General features: G+C 43.6%; 2 protein-coding genes across 6 annotated transcripts in view; one reads left to right on the top strand and one right to left on the bottom strand.

Moving 5' to 3' along the window:
• METTL23 (methyltransferase like 23) overlaps positions 1-4908 on the top strand; it is a 5160-nt gene extending 252 nt beyond the window's left edge. Inside the window, exons 2-5 of one of the 2 annotated variants that reach the window (XM_019502932.1) lie at positions 1907-2011; positions 3079-3316; positions 3822-3906; positions 4466-4908. In XM_019502932.1, the coding sequence (XP_019358477.1) occupies positions 1928-2011; positions 3079-3316; positions 3822-3906; positions 4466-4634 (576 nt within the window). In that variant the 5' untranslated portion in view covers positions 1907-1927 and the 3' untranslated portion in view covers positions 4635-4908. Of the gene's footprint in view, positions 1-1906; positions 2012-3078; positions 3317-3821; positions 3907-4465 lie in introns of those variants that run through there. The other variant, XM_019502941.1, reaches the window with a different exon arrangement.
• A 760-nt stretch (positions 4909-5668) lies between these two features.
• SRSF2 (serine and arginine rich splicing factor 2) lies at positions 5669-9123 on the bottom strand. Of its 4 annotated transcripts, none has more exons than XR_002094942.1 (3): positions 8558-9123; positions 6608-8082; positions 5669-6104 (listed from the first exon to the last, which is right to left on the bottom strand). XR_002094942.1 is itself a non-coding variant. In XM_019502960.1 (3 exons), exons 1-2 carry the CDS (start codon positions 8914-8916, stop codon positions 7779-7781), a joined length of 663 nt encoding a protein of 220 aa, XP_019358505.1. In that variant the 5' UTR covers positions 8917-9122; the 3' UTR covers positions 5669-6717; positions 7772-7778. The 4 variants fall into 4 exon arrangements, 2 of the variants coding, with proteins under 2 accessions (XP_019358505.1, XP_019358497.1); XR_002094941.1 differs by having other exon boundaries at positions 5669-6717; positions 7373-8082; XM_019502960.1 differs by having other exon boundaries at positions 5669-6717; positions 7772-8082; positions 8558-9122.

Raw genomic sequence — 9123 nt, 5'->3', positions numbered from 1 at the left:
GGGGTGTGGATGTAGGTTCTGTGTGTGGGGGGTGTGATATCCAGGTAATGTGTGTGTGTGTGTGTGTGTGTGTGTGTGTGTGCGCGTGCGATCGATCTCTGGGTATCGGGGGGAGAGGGGGTGTGACATCTCGGGGTATTACTGTGTGCATTAGGGGCAGGGGCAAGGAGGGTGATCTCCAGGTATTACTGAGTGTGTGTGCGTGTGAGAGAGAGATCTCCAGCCACTTGTGTGTGTGCGCGCGTATGTGTATGAGATCTCCAGGGGGTAGGTTGTCAGGACCTATGCGGACAAGGTTCTTTGGGTAAATCTGTTATTTTATTAGACCAACTGAAATAGCTGGAAAAAGTCTTCTTAGCAAGCTCGTGTATAAATACCCTTCTTCAGGCTGAGGAAGCATCTGCAGTTGGACTTATGACACAATATAACCTGCCTAACATTTGATGCCCATGGTATTTACCACCTATTTACTAGCCACATTCCCCCTCCCCCTCAAGCCTGTGCCTCACCCACTGACTGACTCCTCAGCTTACATCTTCACTGACGCTTTCCTTCACGCAGCCCAGCCTTTTTACTATTCATTCCCTTCAGGAAGAGCACACAGCAACTGCAGGTGCATCCTCAGCCTGAAGAAGGGTATTTATACACAAAAGCTGGCTAAGAAGAATTTTTCCAGCTATTTCAGCTGGTCTAATAAAAGATATCAGATTCACCCAAGCAGCCTTGTCTGCCTATGAGATCTCCAGGTATGGGAGAGAGAGAGAGAGAGAGAAAGCTCTCCAGGTATTAGGGGATGTGTGTGTGAGGGGGAGTTTATGATCTCCAGGCATTAGTGTGTGCAGGGCATGTGCACATTTTTTACTGTGCTGGATGGCAAAAGATGAAAGGAAGACCCAGTTATGCTGAAACAGCAGTTCAAAGAAGCGCTTTTATTTTTTGAATCTCCACCTCTCCATACCTTACACTGTGAATAGCTACTTCGCACCTGAGGTTTATCTCACATTTCAAGCCAGTGTAAAAATTGGACTAGGTTGAAAACATTTCAAACCAGGCAAAAATAAATAAGTAAATAAATAAAAGCCTGTCCAAAGGCATTACAGAAACTAAGTGAAACTGTGTAATTGCTCCCGTTCTTGCAAGCTGTGCAGCTGAGCTGCCTTTTTGATCATGATCAGAAGTGTATTAGGTCCTATCTCTGCAGCTAATGCAGTTAACAGTAACTGGTTAGTTAGAACCCAGTTTCGTTTCTCATGTAGGACTGCTCTAAATCAGTGCCATAAATATTTTAAAAAATTCTGTACGGTCCTTGATACACAATTGTTAAACTTATTTGAGTGTGTAAGCAGGACAGGGTTGTCCTTTTCCTTTATGAAAACACAGCAATTGCTACCGGTGGTATCTATGATTGTATATTACTGAACCACCATATAAAGGCAAAAACTTACTAATGGGGTTTATCCTAGTCATGACTGGAGAGGATAGCTCTTGGGCAAATGAGATGAAATCAAAGAAGTCAGCCCAAGCTGAATTTCAGAATCAAATCTTGACAGCAAAGTTCTTGTGGGTTTAGTCCTATACTTCCGTAAGCTTATTTGAGGGAATCTGGAGCATTATTAAATAAAGGCTGGAATACCCCAGTGCTCTAGCAGGTGTAACAGGAACAATCTTTAATAAATTAGTAGGGAAGCTCTAGCTAAAGGGCAAGCAATTTTTTCCCCCCTAATTGTCGGGCTGTACATTTATTTGCATGTTAGCAGAAAATTAATTGAAATAACTCAGGATCAAATTTGAAATGAGCAAAAAAACTTAAGTCTGGCCTAGAATAAAAGGTATTAATATTTTTGTTTTCCTTTCAAAATATTCTGTAGTGCTGCTAAAATTTATTAGAAAGAGCTTATTGTTTCAGGTCTTGGATTCCCAGTATGGCATGTATGTTTGGCCGTGTGCCGTGGTCCTTGCTCAGTACCTGTGGTTTCACAGAAGAAAGCTACCTGGCAAGAGAGTTTTGGAGGTAAAAATGTTTTTTTTTAAATCATGCAGTATTTTTTTAAAAAAAGAAAGAATAACAGAATCAACGTTACTGTCTCTTGAGTATCTACTGGTTTTAAAATTGTGAGCTCTTTTTCAATTAAAATGAAAGCTGTATAGGACATACTTTTTTGTTTCCTCTCAGGGTTTATAGAAGTCTTGATTTATTATCATTGTTTTTCTTTTCAATTCTGTTCATGTTGCCCCAGCCAGTCTAATTTTGGATCCAACTTACATCAGAAACTTAATGCTGTGGGAAATGCTCTTATGGCATTGGAGGTTTATTAACCAGCTTGCAAATTCTTTGCATGGTGCGGTAGTGAGACCCTAATTCATGTGTAAATTTTGCAGTTAGGTATTGATGGGGTACTTTGTCCTAAATATGGCCTTCACGTTAAGGTCCATCAATTCAGTAACTAAGATGTCTGTAAATGTGGACTGTCTAGTTCACCCTGGTATCTGCTAAATAGAAATTGATAATAGATTTATATTACTATCAGGGATCCGGGTTTTCCGTTTCTCATGGGGAAAATGGAGAAAAACCATGGATTTCTCCCCTTTACCAGAGGAAAACATGGATTTCTCATTTTACTGGAGAAACCCATGGATTTTGCAGTTTTGCAGAGCTTTGTGCAGGATGCAGTTCCAGTCTGCAAGGGGCTGGGGGGAGGGCAGGCAGGCAGGGGATGCCATGTTCATGTATATGCACATGGACACGAGATAGCTTGGAGCAGCTCCCACAGGTAAGTGAGGGGAGTGGGAATTGATGCCCCCATGGTGAGGTGGGGAGTTGGGCAGGGCTGCGGTTGCTGCCCAGTCAGGCAGTGCATAGGGCTTGGGACTTACAATGTGCAGCCACAGGGCCCTGGCAGAGAGAAGGATGGGGTCACAGGTGGCTTAACCAGGGAACAGGGGCAGCTCCCCACCATTCTGCATACTCCCAGGGAGAAGGGGTAAAAATCTACTTTAGGGATAACCAAAGTGAATTTGAAGAACTGCTGCAATAGTAACAGCTTAAAATGCAAGACTCATCCATCCTTCACTGTTTAGATTGGAGCCGGTGTGTCTCTACCTGGTATAGTAGCAGCTAAATGTGGTGCAGAAGTAATACTATCAGATAGTGAAGAACTACCTCAGTGCTTGGAAAACTGTTGGCAAAGCTGTCGTATGAATAACCTTCATGGGGTACGTGTTCTAGGACTCACGTGGGGTCAGATTTCTCCAAATCTGCTCTTTTTGCCTCCAGTAGACATTATTCTGGCATCCGATGTGTTTTTTGAACCAGAAGGTAAGTCCTCATAAATAAAACGTCTAAAACTTTTAGGAAGGCAAAGTAAAACTGTGAAATAAGTGTTTGAAATAAAGATGTTGAAAACCAGATCAGGGAGGTTATTGAATACAGCCATGAGGGCTGCAAGGAACTGCTGAGCCATAAACCTTGACATTATGAGTAGTTGTACTCCTGGGTGTTGAGTTGTTTCTAGGGGAGAGGAAGGTCCAACAGAACAGCTGTAATGTTCAGCTATAAAAACATACTGGAAAGTATTAAGGGAGAGTAATATGCTATTAAAAGTTCAGTTATACAAAACCAGCCTGGTTCATAAGTCTAACTTTTAGATGTCATTGGTTCTTTATGCATTCTACTTGTGCTCCAAACATAATTTCCTTAAGATCAAACTTTGTAACATGCTGAAATGAATTCAGTGTTGTTAATCTGACCGGGCATAAATGTAACATACACAGAAGAACCAGGATAAGGTAAAATTTTAACCTCCACCAATACTTTGATACAGATTTTGAAGATGTTATAACTACAGTATACTACTTGATGGAAAAGAATCCATGTGCTCAGTTCTGGACAACCTATCAGGTCCGAAGGTGAGTATCACGAAACAATTTTTTTTTGCATTGTCAGGACTCAAAAGTTCTGTTACTTTAAATTGGCAGAGGCTTTGAGTCAGGGTCCTGCCTCCTAGAAGCCATAGGACCATATTCTTTGGATTGTAGCTGTACTGTAAATCCTTTCAATTGTGTCCGTTAGTAGTTTTTAACGGCTGCCTAACAACTCCTTTGCCTACCTAAGCACTGCTCAACTCATGGCCAAATCTTAAAAGGGTAACCTTATAGGTAACCTAAAGTGGTCGAGAGAGGACTGTTGGCAGAGAATGTGAGGTAGGAGTGATCGACTAAGCAGGAACAGGCAGTTTTGTAGTACAGTAGTGCTAGAAATGCATTTTACTTAAATAATGAACTTAGGAGTCACTGAGAGTTGTGCAAGCTCTTTTCTTTAGTGCAGAGGGGCTAGTCATTTTATCCAGTCAAGTAGAAGGTAAGCAGTACCCCTGTGCTGTTTCTTTACTACTAGGTTAGCCTTAGTCCAATCCTCATTCTGCTCTTATATTTTGACACTCAATATTGATAGTTTACTCTTTTTCAGTGGTGACTGGTCTATTGAAGCTTTACTCTACAAATGGGAGTTGAAGGCCATCCATGTTCCATTATGGTCTTTTGGTGCTGACAAAGAGCAGTTAGCTGGCTCTTCTCTTCCAGGAAGACACACAGTTGAAATGATGATCATCTCACTGGCAAGAGCTAACTATTCTTGAAGCTATGCATTTAATAACTTCTTATAAGACTGACTGTACCAAAATTTGGGGGGGGAAGAAAGAAGAAAAACACTCTCCATGTCAACAGCAACCACTACACACATTTTGGAAACTTCATCCTCTCTTAAGTCCAGAATGCGTTTAACTGTTCAGAACGTACAGATGTAACTTATGTTCCCATCACATACTCTGTAGGAAGCTGGTAGACTGCATTGTTTTAGATGCTTTTAAAATCATTGTTACCTTGGATTGGGAAAAATAAAAGCTGGAAAAAGGTTTGTTACTCCCAATTTTTTCCCAGACTCGTATCTTTATAGTTCAGTAGGGATGTTCAAGCATAGGAAAGGAAGAAGCTTCACTTAAGAGCTTCCTGACACATCACTGATGTTTGTACATGCTTAAGTTTGCAAAAAGTTAAATTCTATTTGAAATCTGAGTAAGAACTAAAAATTCTATCCCTTTTCAGGACAAGAGTTTCCTGTCGCTCCCAAGAGGGAAAACACATAAGCTCGATTACTTAACTGACTTAAGGTTATGGGAACTGAAATATTCATTTGGGGAAGAGGGTAGGAACAGTAAGGAGTTTCCTGGGCCGGTCAGATAAAGATTTTGTTCTTGTGTAACAAACTTTAAATAGGAAAAAGTGTTTTTGAGATAGTTAGCTGTTTTTATGTACCTTAGTATTGGGTTTAAGTATAAATTCATTACACTGAACCATGAACAATGCATCAAGATATTTGGTGCAAAGTGGTATTGGTGGTTGCAGTTCAAAAAACCCAGTTAACTTCCAGATCAAAAACTGCCTTCACTGCTTTGAGCTCAAAAGACATTGTTCAACAGTTAACATTTCTTTGACAAAATTAGAGAAAGCAAGTGTAAGAGTTAAAAGTTGCCTTTAACTATATGAATAGCTACCCCATTCATTGTGTTAATTTTTTTTAAACCCTATATTGTCACTGTAATGAATGACATTAGATGTTGACACTAGTTGCAGAAATCTTCAGGTTAAAAGAAGAGGCGACTCAGACATTCAATTGAGAAAAATTAACACGAAAAAAAGTTTAATATTAAACTACAGAGACAGTGGTTATAGTACAGAATGTCTTAAGCGAAAGATACACCAATCAGTTACTTACAAAGGAATGAACCATCTGCTTTCTTAACATTATAATTCTCATATGCAAGTTCATACATGAAGATGGTAAGATTTACCATTCTGGAAAAAATAAGGTGTGTATATCATCTGCTAGATGTGCTCACTGTATGCTCCATTATTTTTATGCAAGGCCCGGGTGACTGGAAGTGCAGTTGTCAGGCATTTTAATTAACTGGACAGCCATTTGTTTCTGCACGACAAGGCATCGTTACACTGGAGCAATCAGGAGAAAACAGGAAACAGCCAAGCACTCTGCACTGCAACACGCCACCTTAACAGCTAACCAGCATTACTCAACTGCTACACAACTGCGCCTAGTGCACAAAAATACATAAGAGAAGAGATTAGAATTGAGTCTGATAAAACAATCCTCTCAAAAGAAAAAAAAGTCAACTGTCATCTGAAAAAAGTTCTCTATGAATTTGGATGTGAAGATACTTCAGTTCAAAGCATAAAGCATTTGCAACAAAGTTTAATTTGATGCTCTGCAGAATTTTAAGAAATGAAGGCAAAATTGAGAACACTTTTCTTGACAGAGTTAGCTACTCAGCATAATGGCTGCAGTTTCCTCAGTATGAAACTTGAGGCAGCAAGTTACCAGTGTGTATTATTTCAAATAAAAAGTCAGCACTATATAAACAAAAATGAAATTTTACCTCAAATATCCAAGCCAATAATGAAATCGGTAGTCGATCACTTCACTAAATTACAAGAAATTTGAATAACAGCAACAAAATGGCACATAAAATGTAAAATCTGCCATTTGAGGCGCAACTTAAACAAGTAAAAAAAAGTTAGACAAATGTTACAAAATAACCTTTTCAACAGCTGGTTGCTTGTACCAAGGGTCTCTCCAATGGACTGAAGACTCAAGTCATCTTCTCCCAGAGGCGTCCTTTACGTAGATCTCTCATTTGTCTGATGCATCTAGGTTTGAAGAGAGAAAAGTTCAGTCAAAGTTTTCATAACACATACCTCATGTGGATGACTTCGGACATACTTCTAGTAGTTTCAGATGCCCTGGTCTAGTTTCATTAAGTTTTAAGCACGACTGTGGTGTTCCACCTCCCCCCATGGTCCAATTCAAAGACCAAATTAAACTGAATGGTTAGATATTAACAGTACTATTTATTTATCACTTTAATATATTAGAGTTGTTGTGGAGATCAGGCTGTTAGTCAAAGCACTTAACTTGAATTCAGCCCAAGTAAGAATAAGTTAACATAATGTTACAGAAAACTAATACTTTATATAAACTTAACTATTTAGTCTGCAATTGACATTCAAAACAATGTGGGAAAACATCACTACATCCAATACAGCAACTTAATGTTAGAGCTAAAGGCCCTTTCCTTTTTAATAAAAAACAGGACCAAACAGTTTGAGGGGTTAAAGACACACTATCCTTTCCCCACCCAATGCATCCTCAAAAGCTTTGTGGAATGGAGGAAAACCTGGTTTTCATCAATCTTCGTGCATTTGCTGCTTCTAGAAAGACCGTTACCTCCAGTCAGAACATCCATCCCTGTGCCACTTTTCCGGTACCAAAGGATAGTGCATCTTTAACATTTTAAAGACAAACCTGCTCCAATACACGCCCACAGAAACTGGTCCCTGGAGGATCAGCCAAATCAGTTAAAATCTGCAATACTGGTCAATATTCTTTTAGCAAACAGGAGACCGCAGCTTTAAAGGGGAAAATGCAGATGTTGGATAAATACAGTAAGAAATAGTCATTTTCATTTATAGGTCTCATACAGTATTTTATTAAAAGCAAGCCATTAATCTAAAACACCCACAAAAACGTGTCTTTTGAAGGAAGTCCTTTAGTACTTATAGCCCTAACCAAATAAATGAAAAGCACGGTTCCCCATTAGGATTCATTTGGTTCAGTCTGTTAATACTCTAAACTACCCAACAACCCACTTAAATGCTAAAACGAATTTAACATGCGGACAGTGCTGTTCCCTAGCTACCTTACCATTTTTCTAAGACGATACAGCTCCTTCCTCTTCTGGAGACTTAGGGGGGCTCTTAGACCTCGACCTGGAGTTAGATTCTCTCTTCGAGACAGGTGGAGGGCTCCTAGACCTCGACCGGGATCGCGACCTTGACCGGGATCTGGAGACGGAGGACGACTTCGATTTGGATCTCCGGGCAGACCTGGACTTAGAGGTGGAGCGCGACCTGGAGCGCGTGCGGGACCTTGACTTGGATCTGCTGTAGCGGGACCGGCTGCGGGACCTCGAGCGGCTCCTGCTCCTGGACCGGCTGCGGCGGCGTCTTCGGGGGCTGCGGTTTTCGAAATGCTTGCTTAGGCGCACTCCCTTCCCGCCCACCTGGGCAAGTGGCAGAAGCCTGCACAGCGGTTACGCCTAGCGGCAGAGGGCCCTACATGCCCCTGGGGATCCCACGTGGCTCCTGCTGTTTTCGCGCCCGTCCGAACCCCCCCCCCCCCCCCCCCCCCCGCCCCCCCCCCCCCCCCCTTCCCAGGGGCCCAGCTTCCTTTCCCTTCCAGCGGCAGCTTTGCTGGTCACCTCCCCCCACTTGTTCAGAGGCCACTGGGCACCCCTCCCGTCTTTATTTGTCCCCCACGGCTTTAAGGGAGTGTGCAGCCTCCCTACAATGCCTCGATCCACCCCCCCCTTTTAGCTGGGAACCTCGCTCCTTCCCCTCTTTATTCGCCCCCGTGTAATTAACCCGTCCCCCCTGGCTTTAAGGGGGCGTCTGTCCTCCCTACAAGGCCCAGACCCCACCAGGCGCTGACCTGCGGCTGCGGCGCCCGTATCCGCTGCTGTAGCGGCGCGGCGGCGGCCCGCGCCGACTGTGGTGCGAGTCGGGCGGGCGGCCGTAGCGGGCCATCTGCACGCGCAGCTCCCGGCCGTCCAGCACGGCGCCGTCCATGGCGTCCATGGCGTCCTCGGCGTCGCGCTTGTCGTGGAAGCGCACGAAGGCGAAGCCGCGGCTCTCCTTGGTGTAGCGGTCGCGGGGGATGTAGACGTCGCCCACGCGGCCGTACTTCTCGAAGACGCGGCGCAGCGTGTCCGGGGACGTGCGGTAGGTCAGGTTGTCCACCTTCAGGGACGTCATGCCCTCCACGTCGGGCGGCGGCCGCCCGTAGCTCATGGCGGGCAGGGGCCCCCGGGGGGCTCGACTCGGCTCAGCTCGGGAAAGGGCTCAGGCTAGCAGATCAGGCCAGAGAGGCAGAAAGCGACTGGTCGTAGGAAGGGGAAGCAAAACCGGGGACCTCCTCCGAGCACGGCTGACGAGGAAATGAGCGAGGCGCCGCCCGCGCCCTTCGACTTAACGCCACAAAATGGCCGCCCGCCCGCG

Source organism: Gavialis gangeticus, unplaced genomic scaffold (assembly GCF_001723915.1).
Source record: "Gavialis gangeticus isolate Ggan-Ray unplaced genomic scaffold, GavGan_comp1, whole genome shotgun sequence".
NCBI classification, from domain to species: domain Eukaryota; kingdom Metazoa; phylum Chordata; order Crocodylia; family Gavialidae; genus Gavialis; species Gavialis gangeticus.
Note: the sequence above shows the minus strand (reverse complement) of the source record. Positions and strands in the feature narration are given on the sequence as shown.

Bases quoted from the DNA above. Each gene is read 5' to 3' on its own strand.
- SRSF2 (XM_019502952.1), bottom strand. From the start codon at position 8,916: ATGAGCTACGGGCGGCCGCCGCCCGACGTGGAGGGCATGACGTCCCTG. The intron at 8,083-8,557 runs GTCAGCGCCTGG...CGAAAACCGCAG, and splicing joins TACGGGCGCCGCAGCCGCAG to CCCCCGAAGACGCCGCCGCA.